Source organism: Ochotona princeps, chromosome 10, assembly GCF_030435755.1.
Source record: "Ochotona princeps isolate mOchPri1 chromosome 10, mOchPri1.hap1, whole genome shotgun sequence".
Lineage (NCBI taxonomy): Eukaryota > Metazoa > Chordata > Mammalia > Lagomorpha > Ochotonidae > Ochotona > Ochotona princeps.
In genome coordinates, this window is record NC_080841.1 from 35,164,091 (window position 1) to 35,181,975 (window position 17,885).

The 17,885-nt window shown below is 41.0% G+C and overlaps 1 protein-coding gene and 1 pseudogene across 1 annotated transcript in view; one reads left to right on the forward strand and one right to left on the reverse strand.

Annotated features, from left to right (window-relative positions):
• TMEM236 (transmembrane protein 236) overlaps nucleotides 1-12,569 on the forward strand; it is a 46,844-nt gene extending 34,275 nt beyond the window's left edge. Inside the window, exon 4 of the mRNA XM_058669300.1 lies at nucleotides 11,643-12,569. Within this exon, the coding sequence (XP_058525283.1) occupies nucleotides 11,643-12,226 (584 nt within the window). The 3' untranslated portion in view covers nucleotides 12,227-12,569. The remainder of the gene's footprint in view (nucleotides 1-11,642) is intronic.
• On the reverse strand, nucleotides 1,052-10,835 carry LOC131481296 (large ribosomal subunit protein eL22-like; annotated as a pseudogene).
• Nucleotides 12,570-17,885: the final 5,316 nt, after the last annotated feature.

The window sequence follows — 17,885 nt, forward strand, 5'->3', positions numbered from 1 at the left end:
CTGCTCACAAGGGCCCTAGTCCAAGTCCTTCTGTGCAGTCTGTTTAATCCCGGGAGACTTGGGCCAGACGCTACTGAAACCTCAGAAGCATACATGATTATTTGCTTAGGTTAAATGTGTAGGTGTGGAATTTCGGGCTTAAAATCTCTGCAAGATTTTAAGGTTGTTTTTTTTTTTTCCCCCCTGTGTGATGTCAGATTGCTCTCTGATGAAAGCCCTGATGGCCCCTCTAAATGTCAGTGTAAAAAATCACCTATTTGTTGTCAATTGTTTTCTTTGCCAATTTCATAGACAAAAATATATGTTATCACTTTTCAAATTTGCTTTTTAGAAGAAGTTCATGGAATTATCACTTCCTCATAGGTTTACTGACTGTTTATATACTTGCATATCTCTGCCCTTGATGTGTTTGCTGTTGGTATGTCTGTTCCTTTTTGTTTTTAAACCACGGACTCATGAGATCTATAAATATCAAGGGTGTTAAGCTTTGCCTGTCATAGATGAAGCATATAATTCAAAGTTATCATTTGCCTTTTAATTTTACTAGGTGTTTTGGTGTAGAGAGAATTTAACTTTGGACTTATTTTAAGCTATCAGCATTTACTTTATGTTTCAGTGTCTTTGCAATTATGCTTAAAAACTCTGTTTTCACTATGAGGGAACATTACTTACCAGTTTTTAAAAAGATATTTTTTTTATTTTTATTGGAAAGTCAGATTTACACAGACAAGGATTTACACAGAGAAAAATCGTCCATCTGCTGATTCACTCCCCAAATGGCTGCAGTGGCCAGAGCTGATCTGCTCTGAAGCCAGAATTCAGGAGTTTCTTCCAGGTCTCCCATGCAGGTGCAGAGTCCCAAGGCTCTGGGCCATCCTTAACTGCTTTCCCAGGCCACAGGCAGGGAGCTGGATGGGAAGTTGAGCAGCTGGTATAAGAACCAATGCCCATATTGGATCCTGGTACTTGCAAGGCTAGGACTTTAGCCACTAGGCTATCGTGCCAGGCCCCCAATTATTTTTATTTTATTATTATTTTTTTTTTTGTTCCCAAGTTTTATTCAAGAACTCATACAAAATATTGCAAAGAAACGAGTTTAATCCTCATTTTCCTCCTCTTCGTCCTGGTTGATCTGGAAGTGTTGTAACTCATAGCTCTCCTTGCTGTTAGCAACTATGCACAGCCAGTCACGTAGGTTATTCTTCAAATATTTTTCGGTGAGATACTTGCAATACCTTTTCGAGAAAGGCAGCTCGGATGTCATGGTGGTCTTGCTCTTGCTCTGCTCAAGGCTCCCACCCCGCCGCCGAGGTTCCCAGCCTTCCCGTTTGCCTTGATTCTCTCTTGGAGAAACTGCTCAAAGTTGGCAGCGTCCGTGCTGTCATCCTCTCTTGGGTGGGTGCGGGCAAGGGTGAGCTTCAGAACCTGCTTCTTCTGGTTTTTTTTTTTCGCCCCTCTTCGCTACAAGTTTTTTCACGGGCTGCCATGGCAGCAGTGGGGGCAGAAAGGCCACTTTTTTGTTTTTAATGTGTACTTTGCTAAGTGTTTAGTAAGAGAAAGTGCACATTTAAAAATTTGTAAGTAACCAATAAATTAGACATGAAAGTCTTTCACTTCATTAGTTTCTTTTATCTAATGAAAAACATAAGTCTTTGCCTCTGTTATATTCCTATCTATTTAGGCACCCCTGATTAACTAAACCCAAGATTTCTGGGGTTGGAATTTGGGAACAGAAAGATTTTTAGAAAGAAAGCTTTATTCAATGAGTTTGATTTATTTCTTCAATTAAGAGGAGCTGTTCTCACCTTGGCTGTACATTAGTATCAACAAAGGGGTTATTAAAAATTTTCATGTGAAGCCAGCATGGTAGCACAGCAGGAAGAGTCACTGGCTGTGACACTGACAACCCGTACCATCCATGGGTGAGACCCAGATGGAGTTCCTGGCTTGCTGCTCCTGGCTTCTGTCTGGCCGGTCTTGGTCATCACAGCCATTTGCAGCATGAACCAGCAGATGGAAGTGCTTTCTCAATCGCTCTTTCTCTCTCTCTCTCTTTCTTCCCACCCTGTAATTCTGCCTTTCAAATAAATACAAATAAATCTTAATTTTTTTTTTGGTAATAGAGCCCATGTACTAGTAATTTTCAAACTTCCTGAGGTAATTCACATGTAAAAATAATATTGGTGGATAGGGAGAAAGCAAGCAGAAAAAATTCACTCTGGATTCTGCCATTTTTTTTCTTTTTTTTTCCTTTTTTGTGAAGTAGGAAGCACATTTTCTGCTGAGAACAACAGAGATAGAGGGAATGAAATCAATATAACAGAATGGGGAAGCTCTGGAGTCACTGCTGTGGGGGAAGGGGCAGACACATGCAGATTGGAACAATGCTGAGAGGACAACGAAGAGTGCAGTGGGAATTCATTCTGTGACCAAACAAGAGACTGGTTTTTCTCAAGTGTTCCTCTGGTATCGACTGCAAAAGTCACAGAACCACACAACTGGTCAGCTGTGGGGTTTGCAGAACAGAAATTGAGGGAGGAAAAGGAGCAATGCCTTTCTGAATCTTTTTTTTTTTAACTGACTTAGCAAAACATAGATTCTTAAATGAACAGCAACTGTGATTCTTACTGAATCTATGTCCAGGCAAACAGGCTCTGTGCTGAAATGTTTTCAGCAAATTTACTTCCTGGGTATTCAGCAGATCCATCAGAAGGGTCTTAAAAATGCACAAACATGGGCCCTTTGTGGTGGCCTAGTGGCTTAATCCTTGTCTTGAATGCACCAGGATCCCATATGGGTGCCGGTTCTAATCCCAGCCGCCCTGTTTCCCATCCAGCTCCCTGCTTGTGGTCTGGGAAAGCAGTTAAGGATGGCCCAAAGCCTTGGGACCCTGCACTCGCATGGGAGACCCAGAAGAAGCTCCTGGCTCTTGGCTTTGGATCGGCTCAGCACTGGCCGTTCTGGCTGCCTGGGGAGTGAACCATTGGATGGAACATCTAACTCTGTCTGTACTTCTCTCTGTATTTCGGACTTTGTAATAAAAATAATAAATGTTAAAAAAATTTAAACACAAACACACATGGCTTGTGCCTTGGGTTAAACCCCTGTTTGCAATGCTCGGGATCCTGTATCAGAGCATCTGTTTCAGTCCTCGTTGCTCTGCTCCTGATCAGCCTCCGTGTTAATGCGCGTGGGGAAGCAGTGCAAGTTGGCCCCTAATTGCTTGGGTCATGTGGGAGACCTGGCCATAATTCCTGGCTCCTGTGTCCAGCTTGGCCCAGCTCAATATGATCTGCCTTTCAAACAATCCAAAATAATTCTTTAAAAAATGCTTGTATGTATGACCTATACCTTTTGATTAATAGGGAGAAAGAATCTGGCATCCATAAAACACCATCAGATGCCCCTTCTGGTAAAGAACTCCTGGCCAGAGGGCGTATGGAAGCTGGGAGAAATGTCCAGGCAAAAGCTGAGAGAATTAATCCAAATTCCTACTGGTTTCTTTGAAATGTGGCTCGTCACATCCTAACAGACTTGAATGTAAGAAGCAGAACAGTGGTTGAAAGGAATAAAAAAGGAGAGCATTGCTTTTTTTTCTGGACAATATGAATGGCATTTTTGAGTTCCTCTTTATTTCTTTTTAAGAAATAGCTTATTATACAGTCTGAGCCAGTGTGTGAGCTGGTTTCCATAACGTGTTATTTTGCAACATGTTCAGAGTTGGGTATGAGGAACGCTGTGTTCAGGGCTATGGTAAAAAGGGCGGGCATTTCCTTTCATTTCCCCCACCTCACCCCCTCTCCCTGCCGCCAACCCCCAAGCTCCTTTGCTATTTAGAAGAAGGAAGTTTCAGGAAAGCGTACCAGTAAGATTTTTTTTACTGTTGTCGAGAAATAAGTAGCCTAGGAGAGAGAAGGGTAGACCCTGTGATTTATGCCTCCGAATGAAGTACCAGCTGTGAGGATTTGATCCATGTGGATGGAGCCACAAGTCATCCTGGGATGAGGTCCATGCCAACATGCCCAGATCCTTAGGGGCTCTCATCCTCTTGACTAAGGCTTCTTCACTTGTTCCTAACAATTTCACCTTGCTGGAGATGAGCAAAATGGTGTGACCAACTTAGTATCTACAATGAGATATTTTGAGAGGTGCAGGATAAATTTGAAATAAATATTTCAGGAAAAGTGACCAGAACAAGTGATCATGAGTTAATTTAGAGTGCTAAGCCTTGTTTCACATATTATTATGAACCAAAAAAAAAAAAAATAGCTTATGGCCTGAGTTTGAAATGAAAGGAATGATCATTGGTTTTCAAAAATCAAAATGTTCTTGTCTTGGATCTAGGAGAGTGAATTGCCTAAAAAATGAGCAGACATGTGTGGTTACTTTTTGCTTCTATTGTGTGTTTATTACTAGTGCAGTCCTATCTGTGGGAATACAGGCTTCCTCGCACTCTGCCTCCCCTGCTATTTTGGAACCCAACTCCTCCTTGGGGGAAGGGTTCCAAAGACTGCTTCCAGTGAGCTCATCCAGTCTTCTTGGAATCACACACTGACCTGGGAAGCCTCTGAAATGCTTTGAACTGCTACTGTTGGTGCCATCTCCCTGTCAATCCAAGCCCAGCCAGGCTATGCAAGTGCCACGCTGCACTGGCAGGCTCTCCCGGACCTGTTGCCATGTCACAGCCTCCCTTACTGTTGAGCTCTGCAGGTTCCCAGGCTGCACTGCCAGATGCACTCCACATCCTCTAGGGTTTGTTAGTGGAATTTGTTCTCAAGGTCTTGCTTAAAGGACTCTTTTTAGGACAGAAGCCAGAGGGCAGTGAGTGGCAGACTGCAGAGTCCTCTTTTTACCTGCCGACTCCAAAGGATTGTTACTGGGCCTTGGGTTTTTGCTTTGGTTCACTTGCCTCAATGTAAGATTATTTTCCCCCTAGGATTCTCATTCTTCCCTCATGCTAAGAGACTCCAGATAAATATTTCCTCCTACCTTTTATTTAGCAAATCTTTATGGTGGTTCTATTTCATCCCAGTACTAGGTACTCCACCAGGAGCAGGGGGACACAAGGGTGAGTAGAACAGGCAGAGGCCTCTGATCATGGGGTTTGTGGTCCAGTGGGCACTGTAACAGCACCTCTGTGTCATGAAAGCTAAGCAGCTGCTCCGGAGGCCATGGGGCAGGTCCATTCCTCTCTGTGTCCTTTAGGATCACCCAACTTGGACCCCATTAGGCTTCCTTGCTCTTGTCTGTATCCAAGCACTGAGTAAGTATTTGTAGTAATGGAGAGCGTACTGGTAGAGACATCTCATGCCATTTTCATCTAGAATTATTTATATTCAGAACACTTTAAACTTTTTATTTTACTATTTATGTTTCATTTAAATGTATTCAGGATTAGTCTTTGCTCGCTGTTCATGCCCAGTGCTAGATGAAGTTAGAATAAAGTAATGGTTGAAGGAAGACTGTTCTTTGAACCATTTAAGCTTTCAGTTGGATTCTTGGATCAAAAGCAGTTTTTATAGAATTAAACTTTGTCTGAAATCTACAAATGACACATTCACTGGTTGTCAGATTTGCACAGTACATGGCGAGGAATTGAAGTTGGATCTTAGAGCTTTTGAATTTGATGGATAACATTTCAGCCCCTTTTGTAAAGTAAGCTACCTCAGTTTTTCCACAGCTGAGAATTTATGAATGAATTTTTCTGAGTTCCTGATTATTGTTGGGTGACCATGCACATTCAGTCTGAGCACAAAGAGTAGTGTGCTAGTCAGCATGGAAGCAACTGCCCCTCCTAGGTGGGGTCGAGGGAAGTCCTGACTGCTAGCACCTGCTGGTTTCTGTGGTTTAAAGTCTCCCTTGCCGACCAATGTCAGGTTACCACAGTGGTATCACTAACGTTGATTGTCGAGTGGGAAGAGACACAGGCAGCCTTGTTAGCTGGGATGGAGCTGTCTCCTGCTCTGCTTGTATCTGTAGGGAAACATTTCTCTTTGTGATGGCATAAGGCCAATAGAAGAGCTAAAGGCTTTGAAGTATAACATTAATCCTCATACTTTTATAACTGTATAATTGTATAACTGTATAACTGTATAACTATAGCCAAACTCGAACAGGCTGCTGTCATTCTTACTTGTTATTGCATTCTGGTATTTTCTATTTTTAAAATTAGGTTAAAACAAAAACCTGTTTACTATTTCTTTACTTATTATTTCCTATATTCTGATATTTTCTATTTTATTGCAATTAATTTAGGATAATTGTTTACTATTGTTTTATTTGCTTAACACATTTATGATTGTACTGGGCATCAAACATTATTTTCACATGCTTTATAGATAATAAACTTATGCCTTCATTATAACTACCCTGGCAGGTTAGTGGCATAATTCATTTACTACTTGTCAAAATTACACGACTTCCCTATTCAGTGAGAGATAATGTCAGAGTAACAATGTTCATAATTTACATTAGAGCAAATTTTCATTTCCTGCTCCTTCCTCCTCTTGTTCTCCTGAACAAGTGTGTTATCAAGTAAAAGTGCAGTGTGTCCTTAATCTGTCTTAAAAATGGCTTTATTAGAAACATCAAATTTCTTCTGAACTTTTTTCCTCCAATGTTATGCCAAAATCATCACTAGCTTTCTCCAGAATTCTTTCTCTTCAGAAAAATCAGGTTTGGGGATGTTAATCAAGACCAGTCATGCTTTTCCTCTGAGTCATTCTATACCTCCTGGTGTCTGTGAGTTGAGGAACTGTCATTCGATGTCAGCTGCCATTTTGCTAAGCTGTGTTCATTCTGACTCCACTGCCTTTCATTTCCCCGTGAGTTTTTCTCCTCACTGGTTTTTTGTTGACTTGAGAATCGTGTCCCCATCTTTGTTTATTTATTGTCTTTTGAAGCTGACCTATAATACTCTGTGTCATGATTATGCCCTGAGTCAGGCTCATGGCAGACGCAAAAGGCAGTATAGCATAAGCAGTTTGGGATTCAAGGTCTGTTTTCTCTGCTTTCCAGCTGAGTAACCTTGGAATCAGTTCTTAAACTCTTTATGCTTCAGCTTACTCATCATTAAAATAGAAAAACAGTAGTATCTACATCAGGTAATCCATATAAAGGACTTAGAAAAATGCCAAGTATCTAGAAAGTACTTAGTGCGTGCTGTCCTTCTGCTCACTGCCTCCCCATCCTCGCATGAAGCTTTCATTCTTTGAGGTTGTGGTCGCTGAAGGACCCATCCAAGTTCTCCCTGGAGAGATCTCTTTTTCTTTCTATATCTGATTGGTTCCTACTCACTCATCCCTGCCGCTGTCTCTCTTTCTCTGCAGAATTTACTTCCCTTGTAAAGCTTTGCCACTATTATTAGTCTGTATTTATTGGTGTCTTTATTGGAGACACCAGGAAGGGAGGGCTGTTCCCACACCTTGAGGGGCCTCTGCCAAGTTCATGAAAATGCCTGTCATAGAAACATCAAAATCTCCTTGCGTTCAATTGCATTTTCTCACCTTTGGAAGGATACCCGTGTTTGCTGTGTTTTTGCCAGTGTCTAGTCAAGAGCTAGTATGGCACTTGTGTGCTTGTTGCCCTATAACTGTCACTGGAGGCTTCATGTTTTCCAGTTTTTCTTCTGACTTGTGTTAAGATGCCTTTCTTCATGATTCCGTTTCTTTTCTCCTATAATTTCCAAGACATATGGCTTTCTTATTCTCTCTGCAAGAATGCATGCTCACTCCAGAAAATGCTCACTGCTGATTTGATGTGTTGCATCTTAGCTTCAACCCTGTATCAGAAACGGTTAATAAAAGGCCAGCATTGTGGCACATCAGGTTAAGCTGCTGCCTGCATTGCCATTTGTTTTATTTCCCCTCCAGATCGCTGCTAATAAACCTGTGAGGGCGGGGGGGGGTGGCCTAAATGTTTGGGTCCTTGCCACCCACATGGAAGACAGAACTGGAATTCTCTGGTGCTGGCTTGTGCCTGGCCCAGTCCCAGCTGTCGCAACCACTTGGGGAATGAACTGGTCGGTGGATGCAGGATCTTTTGCTGTCTGTCATCCTGCCTTTAAAAATCACTAGAATCTTTTTTTTTTTTAATCATTTGGGTAACAAGTGACAGAAATAAATCAATATCAATAAATAATAGTGACATAGAAATTGCCATGGTAAAAATTAGTCTTTTATTTAAACTACATTTCCTTCATTATTTAGTTTGCACAGAGGGGACAAAAACTTATTTCAGCAATTGACATGAGACAGAGAAGCCACGCAGAATGGCGACTCCTTCTACTTGCAAGTAACGTGATCCTCTCTGGTATGAGTGCATCACTACTTATGGTTACTTTTTCTTTTCTTTTCTTTTTTTTTTTTTTTTTTAGTTTTGAAAAATAACTGTTGTTTTGCCCAAATTGAATAAATGCCAACTAATTGCACCAAAGAAAATAATTCCAGCTGTAAGTAAATATTTTTAAAAGTACTAATTTGGCAGTTGGTGTTGTGGTGCCATAGATTAAGCTACCACTTGCATGCTAGCATCCCATATTGGAATTCCAGCTTGAGGACCAGCTACTCCACTTCCCATCCAGCTCTGTGCTAATGCTCCTGGGAAGGCAGCAGCAAGGAGAATGGCCAAAGCTTGCCACCCATGTGGGAGACCAGGATGAAGTTTATTGTTCCTACCTTTGGCCTGGCTCAGAATTGGCTGTTGAATCAGCGAGCAGATAGAAATTCTTTCTCTTTGTCTCTTCTCCTCTCTCTGTTGCTCTGCCTTCCAAATAAATGGATAAATATTTTTTCCAAGTACTAATTTGGAGAGGAGACTAATCATGGGGCCAAAGGGAATAGTTTGGACACATAGCCAGGAAGGTGCTCAGAGATTCATGGGAGGTCTAGATCAATTCTACTGACCCAAAGAGCTCTTGGCTGCATCAGATCTCTGCCCTCCAGCAGGCCAGAAGGATGTTCTTGTTAGAGCTTCTCATTGGAGAAACAGGACAACAGAGTTCCTCACTATTAAATCTAAATTGTCCCCATTAAGCTGTGGGGAGATACAAAATTCCCTAGGACCTAATTTCCTAGTGCGTGTGGATTGCGGCCTTTGTATCTCATTGGAACACAGTGGTAGCTAAGAATTCATTATTTTTACCAAGACTTGGTATCCTCAGGTATGGACTCCCATTGACTGTTTAAAAAAATGCTAATGTATCACTTTTTAGATGGCTGCTTTCTGGCATTGAAACAATGCTGAATTTGTATTCATCTTTCACAAGCCTGTTTGATACACTGTGTTCTTAATGTGGACAAAGGAATTTGGATTTTAGTTTCAACAATTGTATCTACTAAGAAAGGTGAAGGAAAGTTTTCTAGGACACTATGTATTCTAAGCAGTATTTTCTATGTTGATTTTTCTACATTTGATCTTAGCCAAAAGGCTGAAAAGCAGTGTTTTTTTTTTCTTAATAATAAAAGATAGATACAAGTGACCCTTCAAGCTTAAGAAGGAATGAATTAATGTATTTAAAAATAAGGCAGGGCCTGGCATGATAGTATAGTGGTTAAAGTCCTCACATTGCACACCCGGGATCTGATATGGGTGCCGGTGCCAGTCCCGGCTGCTCCACTTCCCATCCAGCTCCCTGCTTGTGGCCTGGGAAAGCAGTGGAGGACTACCCAAAGGTTTGGGACCCTGCACTCACGTGGGAGACCCCAAGGAGGCTCCTGGCTCCAGATTGGCTCAGCTCCTGCCGTTGAGGCCACTTGGGGAGTAAACCATCAGGCGGAAGATCTTCCTCTCTGTCTGTCCTCTCTGTATATAAGCCTTTCCAATAAAAATAAATAAATCTTTAAAAATTTTAAAAAAATAAAAATAAGACAATATATGGTTTTATTTCTCTTTTTTGTTTGCTTTTTGAAGATTTTGCTTCTTTTTATTGGAAAGCTAGATCTGTAGAGAGGAGGATATACAGAAAGATCTTCCATCCACTGATTCACTCCCCAAATGGCCAAAACAATTAGAACTGAGCGAATCTGAAGCGAGGAGCCAGGAGCTTCTTCCTGGTCTCCCACACGGTGCAGGGTCCCAATATTTTGGCCCATCCTCTACTGCTTTCCCAGGCTACAAGCAGGGAGCTGGATGCGAAGTGGGGCAGCTGGGGTATGAACTGGTGTCCAATCGGGCTGCCTGCATTTGCAGGCAGAGATTTAACCAAGTGAGCTATGGCTTTAGCCCCTATAGTTTTATTTCTTTCTTGAGTGTTGTGTGTTAAAGTGATATCCATTCAGACCACTGGAGCTTCTGAGGCTCCTAAAGATGTCTTCAAGGGCCGTGAATCCTGACGTTTGCTTATAAAGATTCACACTGGAAGGAAGTCAGAGCTCATCACGAATTTAGATTATCTTTTTAACTTATGAAAACGCTCAACCATACTTAAAATTACAAAGTGGTTCTTTAATTGAGTGAAAGAAAAGTTAGGTTAATTGTGACCTTTTAAAGACTCCTATTTATAGTAGCCAAGCATTTTATTAGTCATTCATCAAAACATACTTATTTTTAACACGTTTTCACTTTCGGCTCAATATGTACAATTTGTGTTGACTTTGAATCTTTGATCTTTAGAGCTATTTAGTTTAATGACTCCCTTGAACTTCTGCCCTATCAGTGACGTGGCAGCCCAGCATGTTCACTGAGTAGACTTTGTCAAGGCCTGGGACATTCTTAACAGCATAATAACGTGTAAGATAGATGTTTGAAAGAGAATGTGCTGTGTTCTTCAGGTCTCAGAACAATGCCAGCCACATTATTTGTGAAGATCGTTTTATAGCACCCAACCTGACACCCATCTTTACGCAATAAGAAACATACACATACACACAGACCCGATAACAGCTCCAATTCCCCACTCAGTGCTGTGACTGGAGTGCTGACCAGCCTCAGCCTCAGGGCCACAGAACGACTGCTTTTCAGCACTCCTTTTTATCACGTCAAAGCCCTTTGGGCAGGAATAGCTTTAGAAATCCTGGATTCAGTATGTCACACTCTTGACACCTGACTGCTGATCCCTGCACACTTCTGCTTAGCCTTATAAAATCAGAAGGTTGGACTGGTGAACTTCTAGTTTCATTTAGTTTTATGAAACTTGTGTGTTTTGTAATTACAGATGATAGAGGGCCTGTAGATAGGTAATACCAACCATAAACATTAAGAGTTTGTCAGAGTCGTACGGATTTAGATGTGAATTCCGTTTCTGTCCATTGCCGACTCTATATTTGCTCTCAGGTTTATTTAACCTCTTGGGTCCCGGTTTTCAAATCTGTAAATTGGGATAGTAACCACTATCTCTGTTCTGAGGCTCAAACGAGACAAGGTGTGAAAATACTTAATTCAGTAACAAATATTACCTCTTACTGTGAAATAGAAAAAGTTCCTTAGGATCCATGGCCAGGAAGACAGCAAGGCACCAGGCTCCTTCTCTATCTCTGTGTATTTGCAGTAGGCTACCTTACCTTGAACTTCATCTGTAAAATAGGCTCTAACAAGAAAACACACAGACTTTGATTTTAAATCAAATGTTGGGTTTTAAATTTTAATAAAATGTAAAGCAATATTTTTAAGAGAAATTTAAATAGACATAAATCAATCCATTGCAGGGAACGAAGATAAACATATCCATACATCCTCTTTGCAACAAATCAAAACTGTGACGGAGCAAGTGAAGCAAAATGGAGAGAGCCCTGCATCTCCCCCTGCAGCCAAGCCACCTGAGACGTTGCAGCCACCAGGAGCTTTGCCGTACAGTGCCATCTCTGTGCTAACGGGACCCCAGGAGCCTTCCTTTGACTCGGGAATCCTGAAGACACTGTCTCGACGAGATATCCGGGCTGAGATATTCCTCTGGAGTTTTCTGGTGTGGTCTGACACCATAGAGATGGTTCGAGTCGCAGGCCATCCTAATGTGTACAAGACAAACTGGCTATACCCCATCTACCTATTCAGTTTCATTTCTCTCATCCGATTTGTATTCACCCCCAAAAATCCTCTTCTGAATTCCCTGGGCGTTCTGCTGCAGGATTTACCGTTTGTGTTTGTGAGACTTAGTTTGATCATTGTTTTGGGGACAATCACACCTGCCCTGGGCCTTTTTAAGAATGTGCTGGTGACTCTGTCTTACCTTTACTTCAACCACCTAACCAGATTCCGGGCTTTCTCAAGCTTTGAAGTGTCTCCATTCTAAGAAGATGCCGTGTAATGAGACTTCTTCGTTATGGTCATGAGGACATTACAACATTAGTGGGTTTTTTTGGGGGGGATTGGCGCCTGTTTTTGCACTACAGAAGAAACAGAGATCAATTTTTAATGTGCACAGTTGGTGCTAATGTTCCACAAAATTCTAACAATTTGGTGCCAGATGATCTCTTTCAGAAAATGCTAGTAGTTTTGCTTACTTCTTCAGAAAGTTCATGGAGAGTGCATGTTCAGGAAAAAAAAAAAGCTATGCATGGATTTCTAAAAATTTGCGTCAAAATAAACAGGTCTTTAATTCCATTTTTTCACTGAAATTTAAGTAGCCTAATAGATATTTTTTCTAAGTATGCTTTTTAATAAAACCTTTTTTAAAAACTGAGAAGGTATTTTTCCACTATGTGAGCACAGCATGTTTTTATCATTTACACAAATGGTAGAACATTACATGAAAACACCTAAAGTTACTGAATAATGTCTAGATTTTTTAAGAAGGAAAATTAGACTTTAGAATGTCCTTCAAGCAGAGTTGTGTTCATCCCACTGCAGCATGTGCTGCTAATTCAGGTGTTTCACTCGGGTTAAGGTTCCGCTGTTGAACCAGAACTGCAGTACCAACATGAGTTTTTGTTTAGTGTAATGAAGTCAAGGTACATCAGTAATAAAGTCTTATATGAGAAGCCGTAATCGAAAGATCTGGTTTTCAAATGGTAATATTATTTTATTTGTGGAATTTGATACACCATAAAACTAATTGAGTACAAGCCCTGTGTGAAACTGGAAGTTCAATTAGCGCAATGACAATTACCTTAGTTTTATACAGTGCTTCCTCATGACTACCTTAATGTTTTCAGTTACCTACGTAATTGTGGAATTTGCCTTCACACATGTTGCTGCACTCCAATATTCTGAGCAGGGGAGCTGCGTGATGTGGCTTCCCGGGTGCTTTGGAGGGAGCCCGTGAGTGTTGTATCACGATCTTCATAGCCAGTCTCTTCCATGATCTTTGGTACCAAAGAGCTTGAGTTGGGCAAGGGTCCTGGAGCGTGGCTCTGCTGTCCACCAGTCTCTCTCCCCTGCTACTTTTATGGTTTTTCTCACCCTGTAAAGGAAGAGTTAGGTCATTGCCTGCTAGCTTTATGATCTGTCACACTTTCTTAGACTATTGTCTCCCCGCCCTGCCCCTGTTCCCGGCTCTAAAAGATGAACTGAAGCCTAAAACCGCTTGAATAGGGGTGACTGCCATATGGCAAACAAGAATAACTATAAAAATGCTAAGCATTGTTATGGTGCCCATCCCTAATAAATAAGAAACTAAATGCATTGCTGTTTGCTTTTCTGATTTATTTTTTCTCTGTGTCCCTGCTTACTTCTGGACAAAGTTTAAACCTCAAATTTGTGAAAAGTAGGCTGTGAAATCTGACCAGAGACTATGACTTTTTATCATCTTTAAAAAATATTAAAAAATGAATCTGTAGATCCTATTGGTACTTTATAATCTTTTTCAAATTCTGCCATAGTTATCTTTTTAAAATAATAAAAGCCTATAATTAAATAATTTATGATGTTTCTATGTATAAAATATTTTGCATAAGTGTATTTTTTTTAAAAGATTTATTTTTATTACAAAGTCAGATATACAGAGAGAGGAGGAAAGACAGAGAGGAAGATCTTCCGTCCGATGTTTCACTCCCCAAGTGAGCTGCAACGGGCCGATGCGCGCCGTTCCGATACCGGGACCCAGGAACCTCTTCCAGGTCTCCCATGCGGGTGCAGGGTCCCAAAGCTTTGGGACGTCCTCAACTGCTTTCCCAGGCCACAAGCAGGGAGCTGGATGGGAAGTGGAGCAGCCGGGATTAGAACCGGCGCCCATATGGGATCCCGGGGCGTTCAAGGCGAGGACTTTAGCCGCTAGGCTAAGCCGCCGGGCCCCATAAGTGTATATTTATTTTTATGTTGGAATTTATGGAGAAAATGATACTTAGATGAACTCAGAGGTATTGTTGAACTAAGATGCATGTTACGAATGTGGATGTGCCCAATATTTGGAGAAGTAGTAATACTTTGCGTAAATAATGAAGGAATGCACAGGAATGCTCAGAGGAAAACTACTGAGTTCTTCATTTACTTGAGTGTACATGTGTTTATAAAGTTCTCTGTGGTGCTTAATAGATATCACAGAAAATCATGCTGACAAAACGTTGATAGTTCTGCATTGCGTGACTGAAACGATGCCATTAAAATTATGTTGCACTTATGATAGTTCTAATAGCTTCTAATTCTAATTGTTGTTGGTACTAAGAGTCATATGACTTTTTGTTCTGATAAAAAAGCTTTATTTCACTGCTGTATGAAATTTTACATGCTAAAATGCCATGACCTGTAATTGGCTGTATGGTATCTTATTCCAAGTAAAATTTGGAGTCTGATGGCTACATCTTCATTTAGTATCCCACTCATAGTTGGAGGTGAAAGATACATTTGTAAAACACTCTATGATGGAACTATTTTGATGCTATTTATTAACATTTCAGTAGACTTTAAATGCCTTTTCTTTCTCAGTGTTTGAGATTCCAGTGTGTGAGTGCTGCAGACTTGTTTCTCGTATAAGGCTCTCATTTCACTGCAGTTATGGGCCCCAAATCAGAACACCCGAGTTTGCCTGCTTGCTTTGGCAGTTGACTCCAGTTACTTTTTTTTTTTTTTTGCATTTCATTTTTTTAAATTAATTACATTGCATTATGTGATACATTTTTTATGCACTGGGATTCCCCCCGCCCCTCCCTACACCCTCCCCCCATGGCGGATTGCTCCACCTTGTTGCATTTCCGTAGTTCAAATTCAGTTGACATTCTTTCATTGGAGGTATTAACCAAGCATGAAGTCTGGCATCTTATTGTCCTGGTAAATTCAATGGTTTCTTGGTGAGACCATCTCTGGTCTGAAGGTAGATCCGGCAGAGTATCATCCCAATCAATTAAAAGCCCCAACATAATATTTACAACCATTTACAACATTGTGGCATTAATTGACACGGTATTGATTAACCAATATGTTAATAGGAAAATGCAGGTTCTCAACCACAACCTGTGACTTCTTCATAGACATTTCAATTTTGGTTTATATTCAACCATGTTCTATACACCTTAAAATGGCTTAGATTGCTATTCAGCTGTCTCATGCCTATTTTAATTTTAGTATTTAGCAGTTTATAGCATTGAAGCACGCTTTCGCTGAACCTGGCTGTTTTTCAGGTGGTCTAACTCTATAATTCTAACTGGATATATGTCAACTGTTTAAGTGAGCATGTTTAGGAAGGGTGTGCAGAGAAATCTTCCATACCCCAGTGAGGAGTAACTAATCTTTGTGTCCTACCCAGTGAGTTATAAGTGCATCCCCGCTGACTGTATCCTGTCTGTTTCTAAGCTTTCCTTGTTGTTCTCTGTCTATCTATTCTAGTTTTGTTTGTTTGTTTGTCATGAGGGGTTTCTGGAGCGCTCCTGATGGTTATTACGAGAGGGGGTGGGGACCCAAAATTGGAAGCAGACAAGGACCAGAGAAAGCTCTTCTCTAGTTACTTCTCATGCAGACCCTGGGAGACAGAGGTGGTGGCGCAAGCAATTGGGTTTCTGCCTCCCTGTGGGAGGCCTGGATAGTGTGTCTAGCTCCCAGCTTTGGTCCTGGCTCAGCCTTGGCTGTTTTGAGTAACTGGAGAGTGAGCCAGCAGATAGGAGCTCTTTCTTTCCCTCCCTCCCTCCTCTATCTCTCCTTCGTCCCTCCCTGCCCTTCTTTCCCCTCTTCCTCTCTTTTTCCCTCCCCCCTCCATAAACAAATTAAAGATTAAAAAGATTTAAAGGAGCAATACATTGTTTAGAAGCTATAGTATTAACTGAGTTCAACAGCTCATTCCATCCTGACTCCAACTCCCTGATAATGTGGTCCCTGGAGGCAGAACTGATGCATCAAGTAATTGTTGTCTTGCCACTCCTAGGAAGACATGGATTGAATTCCTGGCTTTAGTTATAGCCCATCATGCATTGTGGGCATTTAGGGAGTGAACTGGTGAATGGCAGCTCTCTGTATCTGTCAAATAAAAGCATAAATAGCTATATATATGAAGCCTATTGAGAGCATGTAGTAAATAATAAAAGGAACAACAAAACTTTATATATAGCTGACACCACTTTATTTTACAAAAGTGGTTATTTTTACATGTTAAGTAAAATTCTACAACTAGGTAAATCTGGCTGTGATGTTTGGTTCCTTATGGGAGATTGTGTTTACTCAGTTTCCAGGTTCCTGGATGCTTGTCTTCTGTCGTCCGTCCACACTCTGGGTTGATCCTAACACACCAGCAGCAGTCAAGGTGATACAATAGAACAGAGAAACAAGTGTTCCTGCACATGATGAAACTTTGAGAGCCAAAGCCACCTGTCTTCAGAAAGTGTCTCAAATCCTTGCTGAAGACATAAATTCATGGATTCCACTGCCCTTCACTTTTGCTACCCTTCACTTTATTGCATACAGATTCTATAAGCGTCTACAGATTAAAGGTTTGTGGCAACCCTGTGTCACAGAAGTATGTGAGTACCATTCCCCCAATACCATGTGCTTTGTCGTAAAGGGAGTTGATCCATTCTGTAAACTTCGTTGCTGTCTTACTTTAATAGCCTGATCCATCAACGTCCATCAGCTTTAAGATAAAACACTCCCCAGCAAAAGATGATCGCTCTTCTGAAGGCTCACAGGATTGTTAACGATTTTTTTGAGCAATGTATATTTTTAAAAAAATTTTTATTTTTATTTGAAAGGCAGATGTACAGAGAAAGAAGAGATAGAGAAAAAGATCTTCTATCCACTAGTTTACTCCCCAAATGGCCATAATATCTGGAGCTTAGCTGATCCATAGCCAGTAGCCAGTAGCTTCTTCTGGGTCTTGAATGTGGGTACAAGGGCCAAGGCCTTGGGCCGTACTCTGCTGCTTTCCCAGACTATAAGTAGGGAGCTGGATCTAAGTGGGGCAGCCAGGATGTGAATTGGTGCTCAAATGGGATGCTGGTGCTATAGTTGGAGAACTGGTGTACTGTGCCACCATTCCAGTCCCCAGAAATATTTACTTTTAAGTTCGATATGTATCCTGTTTTTTTAAAGTTAGTATTATTGCCTATTTAATATACTATGGTACATTATAAACATAACTTACATGCACAGAAACAAAAAAAGGAGTGTAATCTAAGTTGTTGCAATATTCACTTCATTGCAGTTGCCTGGAACAGAATCTGCAATATCCCTGAAGTAAGCCCATGGGTTACCAAAGGATATGTTGGGCCAGTTCACGGCAAGTCAGAAATCAAGTTCATCTTACACAGGGTTGGGTGGGTGTTAGGAGGCTGATGTTTGGGAGAAAGTTTGGGAGGAAATGAAATATTTCAGCAGTTGTCTGATCTACAAAAAAGGAGTATTTCCTTTCATTTTAGCTTGAAGGACAGAGTAGTTAAAAACAATCATTGGTATCATTAGCTAACCGAAAACAGAACCAAACCAGGTAGAAGAGTGTAAAGGGGAAGGCAAGAGTGGGGTTTTTAAAAAGTGTAAAATAGACATAACAAATCTTATCATTGGCAGTCGTTTTTAATAGTACAATTCATGGT